Source organism: Panthera leo, chromosome C1 (genome assembly GCF_018350215.1).
Source record: "Panthera leo isolate Ple1 chromosome C1, P.leo_Ple1_pat1.1, whole genome shotgun sequence".
NCBI classification, from domain to species: Eukaryota; Metazoa; Chordata; class Mammalia; order Carnivora; family Felidae; genus Panthera; species Panthera leo.
In genome coordinates, this window is record NC_056686.1 from 72,413,833 (window position 1) to 72,432,963 (window position 19,131).

Here is a 19,131-nt window from a genome sequence, read left to right on the forward strand (position 1 = left end):
CACTTACTAGCTCTGTGATCTTGGGCAAGAAACCTTTTTGTGTTTTGGTTTCCTGAAAAATAAATGGAGTCAATAGCACCTACGTGTTAAATGTAAAGATTCAATGAGCTAGTACATGCTCGGCATCGGGAGCTTTGTCTGGCACATAGCAAACACTCGGTGAATAATAGCTGTGCTGCTGCTGCCACCATTGCTTGTGACAGGAAAACAGCACCGTATGTAGAACTTTAACTTCAGAATCAGAAGAGTTGAGCTCAGCTGCCAACTTTAAAAGTTAAGAGTTTTATACCACAGCCACAGTAGTTAATCCTTCTATGCTTACACTTTTTTCAAATGTAAAACAGGAATATGAATACTTTTCTCTTTCAACATCCATCTGTCTATCCACAAACATCGCCTGAGCATTTACTATACACCAGCTATTGTCTAGTGGCTGGAATAAAAATCTGAATAAGAGCTCACAGTCTAGTGAGCTCATAGTCTAGTGAACAATACTCAGGAACCTTAGTTTCCTTTCATGTGAGCATTTCTTAAAGCTCCCTTTGCTTTAGGAGGTGAAGAAAGGACCACAAGGGTAAGTATGCATTTTAGCAAAAGTACTATGATTAAAAAAAAAAAAAAAAAGATAAAAAAAGGCAACATTAATGTTGTTAGCAATTGTTGGGCAAAAAATGTGGCCAGGTCCTGAAATTACTGTGTGGTGGTATTTTAAGAAAAATACTATCGAGCAGTCGGGTCATTGGCAAGTAACTCCTGTAGACCGTATGGCAGTCTTAGGACTGAGGGAGACTGGAGAAAAGCAGAATCGCACTTCTGATCAGAGAAGAGGATAAAACATCTCGGGGAGACTCCTCTGTCCAGAGGCTGGACCATGTAGTAGACAATTTGCCTCTCTGAATGATCTTTTGAGACATGAGTGTCCTTTGAATAAACAGCTCTCAAGCCATTGTCTGAGAGGAGCTACTATTACTGGATTCCTTGTTGACTACATCGGTCCCCTTTGAGAGTGTCCTGCCTTGGCATATAGAGTGGGGGATTAAAGCGGGAACAAGCTCTTGGTATCTCTTCCATGTCGTCACAATAATAAAGACCTTATCCTAAAGCTTCCTGGCATTAAGAGTGCTTGTTTTGATCATCCCAAGGGAGCTGTCTATAGGAAGGGGTGGGACAAGTTGTTCCCCTGTAATCTTTTAGTAAACTCAGGGGGCTTTAGAATGTTTACACTGATAACACCAGACAATCACTAATAAAAAATTAAACACAAAAGAGACTGAATTCACAGGAGAGCCCAAATGCCCATTCTTTATAAAGAAACAGTGCGGGACAACATGTTTTCATCTGTCACCATCAGTTGGCATTTAATAGCTATAATTTAAAATTCTATATTAAAAGCCTCACAGAAATTAGCATCGCATCATACTTGAAACGGTATTAAGTACATTGAGACATTTGGAATCTTTAGAAAGTATGTACTTATACCATTATTAAAAATTAATATCCAGAATATTTTCCTTGATTATATATATATATATTATATATATATATATATAATATATATATATATATATATTATATATATATATGGCGCCACAATGTAAAACAAATTATATGGGTTATTCAAAATCATGTATTTGGCTCATAATTGGCCTAGCTTTATTACAAATTCACTTAAATGGTGGCTATAAACAAGATTCTGGTTTCTTTTGTGTACGTGAAAAACATTCTAAAAACCAGTATCATTTAAATAAGTATTAAATTAAACTAGAGCTAAGTGGAAATTATCTGGCAAAAAGGAATACTGACATCTATATCTTAAAGTTGCAATTGGATAATAAATTATATTTTAAAAATGTACATAAAAACTCTACTACTCCCACCCGTAAATTAAAGTTTATTTATTACCCAATCATGTTTTAGACTTAAAATCCTATCACTTATAGAAAATAAATCCAACAATTTATCCAAACATTGTTACATAAGAAGTTTTAAGAAACTGTAAATAATTCTTAATACTCTCATTTTGATTCTCCGACTTTTCAAGACTATGTTGTATTTCTTTCAAACATACTTCCTGGTGTTGTGCTTTCTAAATAAAAAAAGAAACAAACATAATCAATTATGGCATTCATATCAAAGGATCAATTAATGACATTCATATCAAAGGAGAGTCACAGTGTAAAATTTATATATACAGTAATTAAATACACAATTTTAATTTTGAAGAGAGAATTCTAACATCTGATATGTTCATTATTTACTTATTTTAGAGCTCACTTTTCTTTAAAATTCAGCATGACTAAAGTACATACATGGTTGATCTTTACTGTGATACTATTTTATTGAAACTATCATAATTAATTTTCACTACCTTTAACATGACCTATTTTAATACTAGTTTTTGCCATTTTCTCTGCCTAAAAATCTCTATTTTATACCATAAGACTTCTGCTGCCTTAAAAATTCCAGTTTTTATGATATGAACATTTTTGGAAATCTTTAAAAATAAAAAGAATTCTAAATATTATAGGTGTTCTTTATTTGAGGAAAAAATTCAAAGCCCAATATATATATATATATATATATATTTTTTTTTTTTTTTTTAACGTTTATTTTTTTTTTGAGACAGAGAGAGACAGAGCATGAACAGGGGAGGGTCAGAGAGAGAGCAGGAGGCACAGAATCTGAAACAGGCTCCAGGCTCTGAGCTGTTAGCACAGAGCCCGACGCGGGGCTTGAACTCACAAACCGCGAGATCATGACCTGAGCCGAAGTCGGACGCTTAACCGACTGAGCCACCCAGGCGCCCCTCAAAGCCCAATATATTTTTAAAAATATTCAGCTGCACACAAATTCCCAAATCGATCTGTTCACTGAAAATACTTCAGATAGATAAGTTGCAGATACCATCTAGCTTCCAACTAAAATGTACACACCTTCAAAAGAGAAAGAAATCTTTGCATTCCTTCCTATCAGGTATTCAATGATACCTGACACCTTCTGAAACTGAGTAATGCCCCTTGGGAGAGGGAAGTGGCATGGGATGAAACAATGTGTGAGGATGGGCTACACAAAATCATAGAATGAATATAGTGAATCTTTGCAGAACATCAGTTTTACCCAACAGTTTGGAGGGAAAAATATTAACATGAACACACTTATATTGTAGGGTAGAATGTGAAATGTTTGTGGATTATAGGATAATGCATTAGACTCCAGAGACATTCAGGCTTCAGGAAGGATGGCCTGGGTTAAGGGGGTGGGGCCATGCCTGGGTCTGCATATCCACTCTGCCCCAGGTGAAGCACTTGGGCAGGAAATCTGAAGAAGCCTGCTACCCTGGGCGGGGTGCTGTGGAAGACACCAGGATATAATCAACTATGGGACAGGCTCTCAGGGTGCTTCCAATTCAACTGGAGCTAAGATATGTATATAAAATAAATACTGACCTGCCCACAGAACTGTCCCCTGAAAGGACAAAATACATAGACTCGTTTTTCAGTAATGTCTAAACCAATGTTTAGAATTCTAGATTTTTATCCTGTAAAAATTATCAGATTTAGCAGAACCTCAGATCTTAAACTTCTTTCTTTTGGAAGCTTTAACCAAGTACTGGGAAATTGTAGAGAAACCCAACTTATCTTACTATTTTTTTTAGAACTTTAATTACACATATTTTATAGTATCAAAAATTCTGATGGTGGGAAAAACATTAAAAAAATCAATCTATAAATAAAAGAGATTTAGAATAAAGGGAAGGCCCATGCTACATTAAAACTGAGAAACGTTTGTTCTGATTAAATTGCCATGGCACTTTTGATGGTGATAAAATGAAACCAAAATTGGATGCCAAAAATCATTTAACTTTTGAATCTTTCACGTTTTCAACTTTTAGACACTTGGGAATACAAAAATAGTTTTCGTGGTGTCTCCGGCTCCCAGAAAAGATAAAGTATCATCATTTTCTATGTCACCAAGTAGATAGTTTTCAAGTAATTTAGTCACGACTAGTGCTAGCTCTCATAGTGCCTTATGCCAATTGACTACTTTCATGAATGTTTAGGAAAAGACATTAGAAGATTAATTAAACACGGCCAATTTGGTATTCTCATCTCATGGCTGAGTGGCTCAAAGCACCCGTCTCATATGCAGATATAACAATATGAATATTTACTTAACACAAACTCATCACCTTCTAAAATATAATATTCATTACTCAAGACAGATATCAAAATCTAACTCATAATAGTTTAAATTGTGTATCTTAAAAAAATGAAAAATTCATACCAGAAATTCCTAAGTAGATTATATCTGTAACTTTCATTAAACAGTCGTCATGCAAAAGTAATATTCAGGAAAGGGCCTGATGAGACTTGGGGAAATGTAATAGAAGCTACCAAGGATGCAGTATAATAATTCTTTGGCATAATCATGACATCTTAAATTTTTATGATTTATATAATTTGTTATTTTTAATATTACCAGTAAAGCAATCCCCTCACTTCATACTTTAACTATACAGTAAGAATGTTAAATGCTAATTTACTTCTTATGAAAATATATTAAGCCCTACAAATACTTACACTGTTCATTTTGCAAACAAGTTGACTTTGTTCTTCATTTTTCTTTCTAAGCTCAGTTTCCAGATCTAATATTTTAATCTGTAAAGCCCTCTCTCTAGATGACATTTTCTCTATTTCTTCAGAAACCTATAATTTTCATTAAGAGAGTAAAATAACTAAATATGCTTTCTTTAAAGTATGACTTAAAGACTTGACATAGTTATACTATACCTCTTTTTTCTGAACAGATATTAACTGTATACTAGCTTAATTAGAAAATGTCTAAAGATGTTCTATCTTGAAAAAATACATATAGCATAAGTATGCTTATTTCTCTTTGCATTAAAAATATCTGCAAAATTAGCTTCAGATGGAAGAAGTACACACATTTGCACTCCTCTGTGACTTGGGTAGGTGTTTTTCCCAATACTGTATTTTTTTAACCTACTGAGGCCAACTTGCCAGTTGCCATCCTACTGTATGGATATTCACCGTGGGGTCTAGAGTGCTGACAGAGCATAGAAGGTTCTCATCCAGTGCTGCTCACAGATTGGATGGATGAGATTGGGACAGAGCAGGAGATGTATACACGTCACTCACACACAAGAAACTGTTTTTCATTCATTCACTTACAAAGTGGTCTGAATTTGAGTTTTCTACTTCTACGATGGTTTATTTTAGCAGAAAGTCTAGCTGGGCTATGTTCATCCAATGATTCAGATATGTGGGAGCCTTTCTGCAAGAATTCTGAGTTGGAGCCAGAAGAGTAAGAGTGGAGGCAGGGCTAGTTCAGGAGTAAGGAGCTAGTGGGAAGGACTGTCCTCTAACTATATTCCTACTGTAAATTTAGTTCTAAGTTATTGTAAAGTAATTTACAAAAATTTCTTCTGCACAAATTCCAAAGGTGATTGTGAGTGAGGGATGCTCACAGGATGTAAAGCTGTAGGAGAAAGAGCCCTTGACAATGTCCTCAGTTGTGGACAACGGTGACAGGGCAGTGCTGGCACCCTCACCTGGCAGGAACTAGAGACAGCCCCATGTTCCAGTGCAGCAGGAGAGAAAGGAGAACGTAGACACATCTCTGGGGAACTCTCAACACTTCTGAGAAGGAATCTGAGAACACCTACCATTTCTGAAGTCTACCTAGGCTGAACCCAGGATAAAGGCATTTATTTTCCTCTCAAAGGTTGATGGGGCTGAGAAATCTGGATTACATTCCTACCGTTGGCAATACATTTTGCTACCTAGTTTTTATTCAATGTTGTGCCTTTCAAAGTCAATTTAAATTGGTTTCCCACAATTAAAACAAATCTAGATAGATAGATAGATGACACTTGCAATGTATGAGCCACACTTTAAGGACATCAGATTTTATCTAACTTATGTGGAATTGCCATTCACAAGTTCGTGAAAGACATGGGTGGAAAACAGTTTAGAGGGAAAGATTCAGAATTTTGTAGTGGACATGTTAAGGTTGAGATGTTAAGTAGAGATGTCAAGTAAGTAGCAGAAAATCTGAGTCTAGATTTCAGGGGAGAGAGAAACCTGGGGAAGAGATACACATTTGAGAGTCATCATGGTAAAGAGGATCTCTTTTTAGCACCATTTAATCTGATGAGGAAACACATCCCCATTTTACTAATTAGGAAACTAAAAGTTTAGAGAAGTGACTCACTCTGGGTCAGGGTGTAATGTCACCCTGAATTCAAACCCAGTCAGAGCCAGAATTCAAACCTAGTGCCTGTTGGAATCCAAAGACCACTTTATGCCCTTTCAAGATTACATTTTCAAATCATTTGATAAATGTATTTTTTCCTTAAGACCCTCCTGAATCATTTCCCAACGCCCCCAGTTAAACTAACGACATCCTCTGGTGTACCTTGCACCCTCCCTCTGTTGTAGCACCTACATGCTGGATGACGTTTGTCTGCTTGCCTATTATCTCCCTATTGGACTATGAGTGTCCTGAGAGCTGGGGCGAGGTCTGTTGGAGATGGTAAAAAAGACATGACCTCCAGGTAACCCATGAGCTGGACCTGGGCAATTGGAAGTTCCCCACCTTCTCCCCTGTCCTTGAGGTATGTGTTTTGCTTTCCTTCCCTGCTCCCAGTAGCTGCTCCAGGTAAAGAGCCTTGAGAATGAAATGTGACATTGAGATTTTCTGGTCTGGGTGCATGACTGAACCTAGTTAAAGGGCTTCTTTATAAACTTAAGAGTCTGTCAGGTGGCTGTGGAAATCTACTCATCTTGTGGCTGTCCAAGACAACTCTCATGTTCCCTTGCTTATTAAACCTGCCATTTTCCAACCAGGAATGGTGCATCTCTTTCTACGGTCTCTCTCTGCCCTCCACATGTGGGTTTCTGATTACACCAGGGAAACTGCCGATGAGCTTGGGAACTAACAAGGTCTTATTCATCTTTGCATCTCGAATACTAGCAGAGTGCCCAACACACAGTAAGATATTTATTAAATGCGAACCAAATGGATTTAACTGGAATTCAATTTTTCTTTAATTCTTGTATGTATTTATGCAATAATATTAGGCGAAAAGAAAAGGGAGTAGAGCTTTACACCTCACCAGATCCTAACCAAAATGTTCGATAATTTGCACAACTGCTTTTTATTCAAAAAAACAAAACAAAAACAAAAAGGAGGGGGGAATTCTTTCCATGTTTTCCATCTCTGCCCTCTACCCTGCCACATCATCATTCACCTAGTGAAGTAATTCTGTACCAGTAATACAGCTGTTTAGCTCCAAAAGGGAAAAGTAGGTAAAAAACAAAAATGTAATTGCTCTCTTCACCCTGTCATCAGGATAAAAACAATAACTGTAGGTTTGGTAAGATGAGATATTGTCTGTTTAAAAAGACGACTCTTCGGTAAACTAATTAAAAAGTTTCTAAATAAAGGCCATCTGTACCTTTTGTCTTCCTTCTTCTAAAGCAGCTTCCAGCTGTCTGGCCAATGCTGTATGTTCTGCAGATTTCTCTTCAAACTTAAGATTGCTGTGCTTAAGACATTCTTCTTGGTTTGCCAGTTTCTTTTCAAGCTCTTTATTTTCTGCATCCATCTGTTCTAATTTTCTTTTTGCAGAAAACATATATTTTAAAATTATAGTGTATAGAGAAAAATGTAACACCAATTTTAAGTCAATTTAATACTTACTGTTTAAGGTTTTCACACTTCAACTGAATAAGATAATTTTCCTCTTCCAAAGAAAGCTTTTTTAGAAGATTATGATTTCCATCAACCTAAAAGAAGGGGGGAAAAAGTTTTCTTGGTTATTTTCTTTATAAGCAACTTCCAAAGAAATCTATGTACTTTAGTGTTAGAATAATCATTAATGAAACAAGAAGGCCTAAATATTATTACTCCTACACAGAGAGACTCAAAGAAATAATTACATTTTTAAAACATAAGTTCTTAAATTCCTGATTAAGTTTTTTTAAAAAAAAAAAACTATGCTGTCTCATAGGAAATCATCTACTAGAAGGTTTCTTCTGAAAGATGGCAATTAAAACATTCTGAACAATGCTTTGTTGAAAAAGGGTGTTTATTTTATTAAGTAAATTTGAAGACTAAAAATCATTAATCTCCTATTGTTGCATATTTAGAGTTACTCTTACAGTTTCCTGCTTCATCTCAAGATAGTGAATGATAATTGAACATCTATGAAGTTAACTATGAGTGAAAACTGTATTTGTGAGAAGCAAAATAAAATGAACAAATCAACCAAAGACAACTTGTTCATGCCAAGACCAAATACTCTTCCCATTGCTTCAAAAGCTATACTTATTTTAAGAAGCCTTGAAAATAATTTTTTTCTCATAATTTAATTTATAATTTGGGTTATCTATGTAGATTTGGCATTCTCCTACAAAAATCTCTTTTCGGGAATTTAAATTTAGCAAAGTTTTATTTGCATGTTTTTTTCAAAAACAGGATGCATTTCAAAATTAAAATCCCGGTTACATTTGGAAGATAGACAGGGAGTTGTTTTTGCAAATAAACAAAAAGACTTGCTCCCTCCTTGCATATACTTCTTTGAAAGAGTAATTAATTAAAAAAATATTTGTAACAGCTTACTCTGTGCTAGGTATTGAATTAGAAGATGGTATGTGGATTCTCTCTCTCCGTCTCTCTCTTCCCCTGCCCTGCTCATGAGCATACTGTCTCTCAAAATAAATAAATTAAAAAAAAAAAAAAAAAGGAGATGGCTATGTGGTGACTAACAGGGCATCGATGATCCCTGTTCTGATGGGAGTAAAAAAAATAAAAATAATTGAGAATAATCCAAATGAATTTGATGCACAATTCTAATGAAAATAAATTCTAATTTTTGTATAGTAAATTATAATAATTTAGCTTATCATGATATCAAAAAGGTATATGTAAACATAGTATTGCTCTTCTCATGCTATTACTGTGTTCTCAAATGTCTAAATACAGATTTATACAAATAAAATGAGCTATTTTAGTTACCAATTTTCCACGATAAAATACTATAAGAATAGGTTGCAAAATATTACAGCATCTGCAATAAACTGATAAATTGACTTAAATGGGAGTTAAAAAAAACAAAAAAGCAAAACACATCAACCCCTGACATGAGTGCCCTCAACTGGTGAAATCACTCCAGAGTATTCCTTTAACGTATCTAGAAGACAGCAAAATGACAGCCGGACACCTGGCCCTGAAGCTCCCTAACGGTGTGCACCTTGTCCGCACATCTCTCCCTGTAGTGCTGCACACTCTCCTGACACTCGTGAAGCCTCCGTTCCGCCGCCGTCACCGAATCGCGGACGTGCTCTAACTCCTTCAGATGAGACTCCGTCTGGCCTCTCATCTGAGTTGGAGCATTAGGGAAATAAGTGCAAGGTCATACATTCAGCATTAATGTCTTCACTACCTTACATACTACATATGCTCGTAATACAATGAGTATTTTAGGTATAATCGTTATAAACAAAATGATTCAACCAAATAAATACGAATAAACATGAACTTGGACTCTGCCAACTAAGAACATATAACTCAAAAGCGGGCTGCAATTTAGTTTGCAAAAAGTCTGTTGAGTAACTAATATAACACTGTATGTTAATTATACTGGGATTAAAATTTAAAAAGTAGTTGAAAATAAGTTTGTTGAGTAAATGCATATAATATTAGCCTGCAGGGAGAATGTTTAACGTACTGAGGAAAGCAAACTTCCTGAATCCTGTAATTTATACTCAGGCATAGTTATTACTAGTAAAGCTAGTGTGGTAGTTTTCTACTACCCAGCCATCAGTCTAAAGTAATCGTCACTCTCTGTCATTCAGTCTTGTAACTCAGATCTTTTAGTCAGAACAGCCTTGCTGCACTCATCTTCGTTCAGGTTGGTGGGGTTTACTATATATTATTTGTAGTTAGCTAATGTCATCAGTACTCAGTAGACTGTAACTTCATCCTTAGTGTTACTATGAACAAGTCTCCCTAATTTTATCTACATTCATCCCTTTGGCTAGTGCGGTACCTCACTGTGGCATTTTTGTGGAAATGTGACAAGAAGCAAACCTAAGAAATGCTTACATGGCTAATTAAGAAAAAATAACAAGACATATGGCATTTAGGATGTTTATAGGAAGGAAAAAACAAGAGCCAGACTCTGTCCCTGAGACAGGGAACACCTAGAGCTACCGTGCATCACCTGGCACTCTTGATCACAAAAGGTCAAGCAAGAACAAAGTGTACCTCTGGGTCCCCAAACATCTAAGAGCCCATGAGAAAACCATGAGAGTCAACAGTGGAAAAGGAAAAATCTCATCTTAAAAAATGACTTTTCTAGGGGCACCTGGGTGGCTCAGGCAGTTAGTGTCTGACTCTTGATTTTGGCTCAGGTCATGATCTCACATTTCATGGGTTCAAGCCCCATGTCAGGCTCTGTGCTGACAGTGCACATCCTGCTTGGGATTCTCGCTCTGTCTCTCTCTCTCTGTCCCTCCCCTCCTAGTGTTCCCTCTCTCTCTCAAAAGTAAATAAACTTAAAAAAAAAATGAATGGAAATTTCTTAAAAAAAAAAAAAAAAAAAAGACTTCTGGTTTAATACCAGTTAGAAGACATTGTGACCTCGTGGTATCTGAAAATTACAGGCTTCTGCCCCATCAGCCTTTTGAACAGGTTTTTTTAATAGGATTTTTATTTACAGTGCTGCTTAGCAAAAGAGACCTTTGCAGTGGTATGTCTCATGAGAAAAAGAGACCAGAACACATGAAATGCTAGACATGCTGCTAAAAATAGGTGAAAAGTAATCCCAAGAAAGTAGTCAGTTGCATGTTAGGTGGGCTATCTTTATCTCTGTTTAACCAGCAGAATGCCCACTCTGGCTGACCTCTTCTTCACACTCATGCCGCACTCAGACATCTCGATCCCAAATGTGGGGGCAACCCAGAGATAGTCACCTTATTATACTCAGTTGGAAGTGACTGGTAACATCCCATGATCTCTCCAGCTAGGAGTCAGTGTCCTAGGACTTCCACTGCTTCCTTACCAAAACAACATGACAAGACCCAAAGAGGGATGAGGTTTCACTTAAAAAGTTAAAAATATTCGCAAAAACATCCTAACTTGCCAACACTGGCCTTCCCCTCATTCTGTTGCAATGGGGTGACAACGGGAAATGATGCTGTTTTTTTAATATTATTTTTCCTCCAAATATTCTCTGCATTTAGCAGAGAATATTTACTTTGCTTTTTAGACACAAAAGATTTAGTACCAGAAACAAAAAGGTAGGATTAAAAATGAGAGATATTCAAGTTTGCATATTTATGGTTGAGGAAGCTCAGGGATTACGTGATAACCATTTTTTTTTTTTTTGAGCTATGTTAAGTCTGCTCTTATATCAGAAAAATTAAACATTTATGCTGTTTTCAAAATATTAAGGAAAAAGTAAAAAAATAAAAAAAAATTCATACAAACATTTCAAGCCTGGAAGAAACATTATCTCTTTAGAAAACAAACTCCTACAGAGATTTAAGACAGATAATTCCTAGGTCTAAACTAGAGAAAACAACCACAATGAAAGAATAGGTATAGTACTCATAAAGTACAAAACATATAAATAAAATATTATTTTATTGCTTAAAACATCAAACTCACCTTCTCTAACTTTTTATTTTTGTTTTTTGTTATTAGGTTATTTTCATGTAGCAAATTTTCACATCTGCTTTTCACCATTTCAGCTGCTTCCTGCAACTTTTGTATCTGAAAATAGAGTAACATATTTTATTATTAAGACCACAATGTAAGGGCACCTGGGTGGCTCAGTCTGACTCTTTGTTTCCGGATCAGGTCATGATCTCAAGGTTCGTGAGTTTGAGCCCTGCATCAGGCTTTATGTTCATTGCATGGAGCCTACTTTGGATCTTCTGTCTCCCTCTTTCTGGCCCTCCCCTGATCATGATCTGTCTCTCAAAAATAAATAAATGTTAAAAAAAAAAAAAAGACTATAATGTAAAATAAAAAGCAAATCATTATTTCCCTATCAATACCCTCAGTATCTTTATCTAATGTTATTCCTGCTTTAATATAAGAATAGATCAGTGCTCTATTCCAAACTACAATCCTTTTATGACTTATCTGTCTTTTCCCATCAATACTTCTAGTCTCTCCCCTTAAGACTGAATATTAGAGAGATCTATACTTGCAGGTAAATGAACTTTAAGGAGAACTAAAAAAATAATAATTAAAAAAAATCTGAAGACTAAGGAGTAATTGAAATATGCTGACATGTATGTCCACATGCATATTTATTTGGGAAGAGTCAGATTTATTACAACAAAATAAAATACGTTGTTTTTTTTTTTAAAAAAGAACATTTGATCCAAACTATACCAATTATTTTACCAATTCCATACCAATTATTTTACACTCCAAAATTTAAAAATTCTCAAAAAAAAAAAAAAAAAGAAAGAAAATCTAAGCACTTCATACAAAGCCCAGAGCGTAGAACATGCACAGTATTCTTGCTGAGGGATTAAAGCCAAACACACAGCTGGAGGATCCAGATGTCATTCTCCATAATGTGTCCCGCAGTCCACTATGGCCTCCATCTTACCTCTGGTCTGGTAAGCTCCACATGACTGCAATATATATTCTTTAAGTTTATTTTTATTTATTTTGAGAGAGAGAGAGTGCAGGGGAGGGGTAGACAGAGAGGGAGAGGGAGAGAATCCTAAGGAGGCTCCATGCTATCACCGTGCAGCTCAACGCAGGACTTGAACTCATGAACTCTGAGATCATGATTTGAGCTGAAACCAAGAGTCAGAAACTCAACCAACTGAATCACCCAGGAGCCCCATGACTACAAGATTCTAACTGGATGTCTCAACTTCATTTTCCCATCTAAACCATCCAGATGTACTTCCTTCCTACCTATCTACACAATGCCCTGCTTAAGCTTTTACCTTTAGTTCATTATTCTTTAATTAAAATGCTCTCTCATCCAGTAAAATCAAGCTTTTTATTGACTAGTCTGTTACCATTGTTCAAGGACCTGCATAAGTCTCATCTTCTCATACATATTTTCTTGAATACTACATTTCCAAAACATAAGGTTTTCTATAAATTGCCACTGAACACATGCTGTATTCCATATATATTTTCATATGTTCTTTTCCAGGTCTTTCATGTGAGTAAATCAGAATTTTACTTTTTTTATTGGGAAAGAGGGAGTGTTGAGCTTTAATGACCCTAGAAGGGAGTCATTATTCTACATCAGTACCATTACATATATAAGATGACAAATAAATATAACTAAGTGTAACAAGATTGTACCTAAGGTTTACATTACACCTACGTAATTAATTTTAGATTGACTTTTAATTTTTTTTAATGTTTATTTATTTTTGAGAGAGACAGAGCGTGAGCATGGGAGGGGCAGAGAGAGAGAGGGAGACACAGAATCCAAAGCAGGCTCCAGGCTTTGAGCTGTCAGCACAGAGCCCGACACAGGGCTCAAACTCACAAACTATGAGATCATGACCTGAGCCAAAGTCGGGTGCTTAACCGACTGAGCAACCCAGGTGCCCCTAGATCTACTTTTAGGAATACCCAGTATATACACAGTCAATGTATGAATCAGGAATCAGCAGAATCATCTACTTATAAAAATATACGAGGCGTTAAGAAATAGATGGGACATATATTCTATCACAAAATAATAGCTCCACTTTAATTTAGATCATTAAAAATGCAGTGTTTTAAACTGTCTACAAAATTTAACATTAAAACAAATGCAATAGTCACCTGAGTTTTATATACTTCAATAAGGGCTTTCTGTTGTTTTTCTACTTCTTGCAATTCTAAGAGTTCATTTTCAACAGAAACAACCTCATCCTTCAAAGCAGCAAGTGTAGTCTAGCAAGGAATATATAAATAGATTTTATAAATCATTAGAATTCACTTATACTCTGGTGCTACAGGGTTATAAAAACATAACTCATTTATCAACAAAGTTAATAACATAATTATCTTTATTGCATAAAATTACCATTTAAATTTAAGAAGTTTAAAAAGTTAGTAATAATGAATAACTATAACAAGACTTATGTAAGACATATATTTTTAAAACTTTTAAAATTTCCTGAGAAAGAAAGACTTGGAAAATAGAAAGACCATGTTCTTTGATGGGAAGACTCAATACTAGTGACATATCAGTTTTTTCAAAACAATAACACTTTAAGTGCAATTTCAACCAAAAATACAACAGTTGGGAGGAGGGGGAATATAACAAAATTAATTTTAAGATTCATATGGAAAAATAAATGGGAAAGACTAATACAATTCTGAAAGAAATACTAAGGTAGAGAATCTCAGTACTTACTAGATATTAGGATGTATAAAGAACTAAACTTTTTAAGTTTACTGTGTGTGTATGTGTATGTAAATATACATATACATATACATATATATATATATAATATATATATAATTTTAGAATTTAAAAGTCAATGGAAAAGACAAAGAAAAATACACCAAACTTATATTTAGTATATGATAAAGGTTGAATTTTTAAGTCAATGAGAAAAATGTGGATCACTAAATAATGGTAATAAGACAACTGTTTAATTATTAGAAAGAAAATAGATTAACTATTTAGCTCCAACCAATATTATTTTTTGTATTTATTTTTACAAAATATATTTGTATACTTACTTAAAACAAAGCTTTAAAATTTTTCACAGAAGATACAGCTAAAGTTTTGATTTTAGGATAGCAAAACCCCTACTAAGCATAGAATCAAAAAAAGATATCAAGCATTCTAAGGGTTTGGGATTTTACCTTCCAAGTTTACAGGTTAGCCTGGAACAGTTTCATGGATGCTAGCAAAGGATGTGAGACTCCTGGGTCAGAGACACAAAACTTCATTGCAGCAATAGCAGTAGCCAGATGCCAGATTTGCGGTAGCTTCCTAAGCCCCAGCTCCCACAGGGCAACACAGTGAGGGTCAGATGACACTCACACCTTTCAGGGGAGGCACTAGAGAGGCGCAACCCTGAGTTTAGGGAACCCAGATCTCTCATAACAGGCAGTAAGCATGTCTGCCCTTTGGTAAGGAAAACATTGCTATCTCCAAGGATGTCCATTATACAAACATCCTTGAAAAGATAGTCTGGATCTCAAGCAGTCAGTCCTTTTTACTTGTAAGATATGCAGAAATGTGACAGACTCAACAGAAGCCATAAAAGAAAAAAAATATGTATACATACATATGTGTAAATGCATCTCCCCGAACTTCATTGCCCCCTCGAAAAATTTAAGAGGCAAACAAAATGTAAAAGAGAATAACTAATTATGACAAAAGATTAATACCTGAGTTCTTACATGTTAATTAGAAAAAAGACCTAAAGGATAGTGAGTAGGTAATTCATAAAGGCAGAAATGTAAATCATCAATAAATACATGAAAAAATATATTTACTGGTCATTAAAACCTACTCTGGGCACTGGATATTCTTCTATTAATGAAGAAAAGAAACAAAAAATCCCTTCCTTCATGGGGCTCACATACCCCATGTATAGAAAGACAAAAACAAGGGATAGACGAACGCAAAACAAGAACATGAAGTAAAATACACCATACACGAACTATGGATGGGCCAGGGAGGTCTCCAGAAGGGACTTTTGAGCAAACACTGAAAGTGTGGGTCTTTGAGGGGAGGGAATTCCCATAGAGCAAGGCAACAGTGGGAGAAGCCCTGGGCAGTCAGGGAAAAACTGTAAGAAGGTCAGTGTGGCAGGAAGGGAGAAACCAAAGGGGATAGTGGAAAGATGAGGCCCGAGAAGTAATGGATAGCCAGGTGGAATAATGCTTTGCAGGTATTTATTAACCAGGTATCACTGGAGGGTTTGGGTGGAGCAGTGACATGGTGTGACTTACATTTTTATGGGAACGACTCTACTGCTGCACTGTAATCTGAGTGCAGGTGCAAGGGTGGAAATAAAGAGGCGTTGGGAAGTCACTGTAACTGTGAGACATGCTGGTGGCTTAAACCAGGACAGTAGCAGTGGTGCTGGGGAGAGATGGTCAAATCCTAGATCTATCTGTAGTAGATCTGCTGACAGACGGGAAGCAGATGGGAGAGAAAGGAGTCAAGGATGACATCAGGTAAAAGAAGGGTGATTGCTGTTACCTGAGATGAGGACAACTGTAGGATGAGCTATTTGGGGAATACAGAAGCTCTATTTTTGTTGTTGTTGTTGTTGTTGTTGTTGTTGTTGTTGTTGTTGTTGATTTTCCAGAGGGGTGGGGGGGATGGGCAGAGAGAGAGGGAAAGAGAGGATCTGAAGCAGGTCCTGCACTGAAAGCAGACAGCCCGATGCAGGGCTCAAACTCACGAATTGTGAGATCATGACTTGAGTGGAAGTCTGACACGTAAGGGCTGAGCCACCCAGGTGCCCCTACAGGAAGTTTATTTTAAACATGCTAACTTTGACACACCTATTAAATACCCAAGTGGAAATTTCAAGTAGGCAGTAGAATACTTGTCTGGAATTCGGGGGCAAGGTCTAGGCTAGAGATATAAATTTGAGAGCCCCCAGGATATACCTGGTACTTAAAGCCCCAGCACTAGATGAGATCATCTATCAAATTTGGAGAGATCTCTTTTAAAATTGTCTAGTACTGGAAAAAATATAGGGACCCAATTATGATGGGTAATTTGGAAATATGTAACACCAACACTAAAAATGAGCCTTCCTTTTGACCATATAATTACAATTCTATCCTAAATGTATCCTAAGAAAACAGATACGCAAAAAGACTCAAGGAAACTGTCCACATTTTTATTTATAGCAGCAAAACACTGGAAGTGGTCCAAAATCCCCAAAACTATATGCTAAAATAGTAACTTTAGTTTCAGTTATGAGATCACAAGAGATTTTTAAATGTTTCCCTTTATGTGTTTCTGTTTTTCCAACTCTTTATAATGAACAAATAGAACTTATAACCATCCAAATAAACTCTTGCAATTTCAAGAGAAGAGGTCACTGGGTCTTGAAAGCAATATCAGCTCAATTTTTTTTTTTCATTTGAAACATTAAAATCTAAAATTATTCTGGTCACTAAAAGTAACAAAATACATCTAGGCAATTTTGCATTGCAAATAACATATGCCAAACACACCTAAACTTCTTTCCTTAAACAAAACCCAGAGAATAATCAATTAAAAATACATGTTTGCAAATTATTCAAAGGATGTAAGATGTAAATTTTAACCCAATGATTTTTATACCAGGTAATTTAAAATTAATTCCATTTACCACGTGATTAAAAATTAGATTCATAATGGATGAAATATTGATTATGCTAATCCTTTCTCTCTGAAGACTATCAAGGAAATTAAGGAAATAAACATAATAAATAAAATTGTTTCCTCTTCCAAGAAAAAACATTTTAAACATTCATTCAATAAACATTGAGACCTCAGTGTATGTCACACCTTCCCTGGGCATTCTGGGCACACAAAGATGGGAGCTGAAAAAAGAGATATTCATCCTAATTGAAAAGACTGTGGGGGAAGTAGCATTTGAGCTGAACTAAGGCAGTTCTGAGATATCACCAGGAAAAATAATTGCAAACTGGAAATACAGTAAAACTATAGGAACAGATAGAGGAAAACATGAATAAATTGCAGAAAATAATGAGTATTCATATTTGGCTAGAGCCCAGGATAACCAGAAGACTATATTCCCCAGTCTCCCCTGCACCTAGTTGGGGCCATGTACCTGAATAAGTAGAAGGTAGAGTGGTACGGAACTTACAGGAATTCTCCCTGAGAGGAAGTGAAACAGGAGATGAAAAAAAAGGGAGGGAAATAATTCATCTTTTTCCCCTTGCATCCTTCTGCTCGAAACTTGGCTATAATGACTGGCGCTTCAGCAGTCATTTTGGATCATGAGGGTCATAACCTAGGAATGGCAATGGGGAGAGCTAAAAAGAGGCTGATGCCATATCAGCTTTGAGCTGCCAACTCTGGCCTTCTTTTACATAAAGAGATTCTTTTCTGTGTTCTATTTACTATCCTCCAAAAATTGTATTAAAAAACTGAAAAGGATGCCGTCATCTTTAATCAAGTCTCATCTGGTTACATGTATCTCTAATTGAGAACTCAAACATTTTTTTCTCAGAAAGTATAAAAAAACTTCTCCATTTTTCTCTGGTACACATACAAACCAATCACCCCTTGGATTTGATTAAGTTGGAAAATTCTTTCTGGTTATGAAGCAGCCAAGAACATACTTTCTGGTTTCAAACAAACCAGGCCTGAGGTTACATCCTATCGTAACCATGACACCTAGAAAAAAATCTTACACATTAAAGTTAATGTAATTTTGGATGATTCAACAGATAAAATTGGAGAACAAACAGTTTTTTAAAAAGTTGAAACAGTTGTTCAACCTCACAAGTCTTATTTAATATTGCTGAAAACAACTTTAACACATATCTGTGTATACAACTATAAACACAAATCTATACACAAGTACGTGTCTACATGTGTATGTACAGATATATAGAATATGTATATATCTATGATATATATCTATGATATGAATATATAGTTTTATAAGTTGCATATTATAATGATACTCTAATACCCTGACAAACATAAAGGACAAAATGACACAACAGCACTATCCTAAGCATGCTGTTATTTCCAGCTACTTCTACTATGTTGTCATTAGACAATATATACACATACACACAGGAACACATATTACCTTTAATTTTGTATTCTCAAGATTCAGAGTTTCATTTTCATATTCAACTGAGTGAAGTTTTCTAAGAATTTCTTCACATGAATTTTTACCAACGTCTTCTACTTTCTTTAGGTCTTCCAAAAGATTAGTAATTTGCCTTTGTGAGATAAATGATATATTTCATAAAAGTCACAGAAACTTTCATTTAAATAATGCTTTTTAAGTGTGCTTATGAAATTATTTTGGTAGGGTGCACTGTTTCAAAAGTTAATACAAGCCATGGACCAAGGTAAACAGGAAGCAGTTATCTATCAGGTTACTACCTGAATAACAC

At 35.6% G+C, this 19,131-nt stretch overlaps 1 protein-coding gene across 5 annotated transcripts in view; it reads right to left on the reverse strand.

Moving 5' to 3' along the window:
* Nucleotides 1-1,578: 1,578 nt before the first annotated feature.
* ODF2L (outer dense fiber of sperm tails 2 like) overlaps nucleotides 1,579-19,131 on the reverse strand; it is a 36,559-nt gene continuing 19,006 nt past the window's right edge. For 2 of the 5 annotated variants that reach the window (XM_042952484.1, XM_042952486.1), the window contains exons 9-16: nucleotides 18,819-18,954; nucleotides 13,846-13,956; nucleotides 11,698-11,802; nucleotides 9,248-9,406; nucleotides 7,726-7,811; nucleotides 7,481-7,643; nucleotides 4,581-4,706; nucleotides 1,579-2,086 (exon numbers count right to left, since the gene is read on the reverse strand). In XM_042952484.1, the coding sequence (XP_042808418.1) occupies nucleotides 1,958-2,086; nucleotides 4,581-4,706; nucleotides 7,481-7,643; nucleotides 7,726-7,811; nucleotides 9,248-9,406; nucleotides 11,698-11,802; nucleotides 13,846-13,956; nucleotides 18,819-18,954 (1,015 nt within the window). In that variant the 3' untranslated portion in view covers nucleotides 1,579-1,957. The remainder of the gene's footprint in view (nucleotides 2,087-4,580; nucleotides 4,707-7,480; nucleotides 7,644-7,725; nucleotides 7,812-9,247; nucleotides 9,407-11,697; nucleotides 11,803-13,845; nucleotides 13,957-18,818; nucleotides 18,955-19,131) is intronic. The other 3 variants (XM_042952487.1, XM_042952489.1, XM_042952488.1) reach the window with 3 other exon arrangements.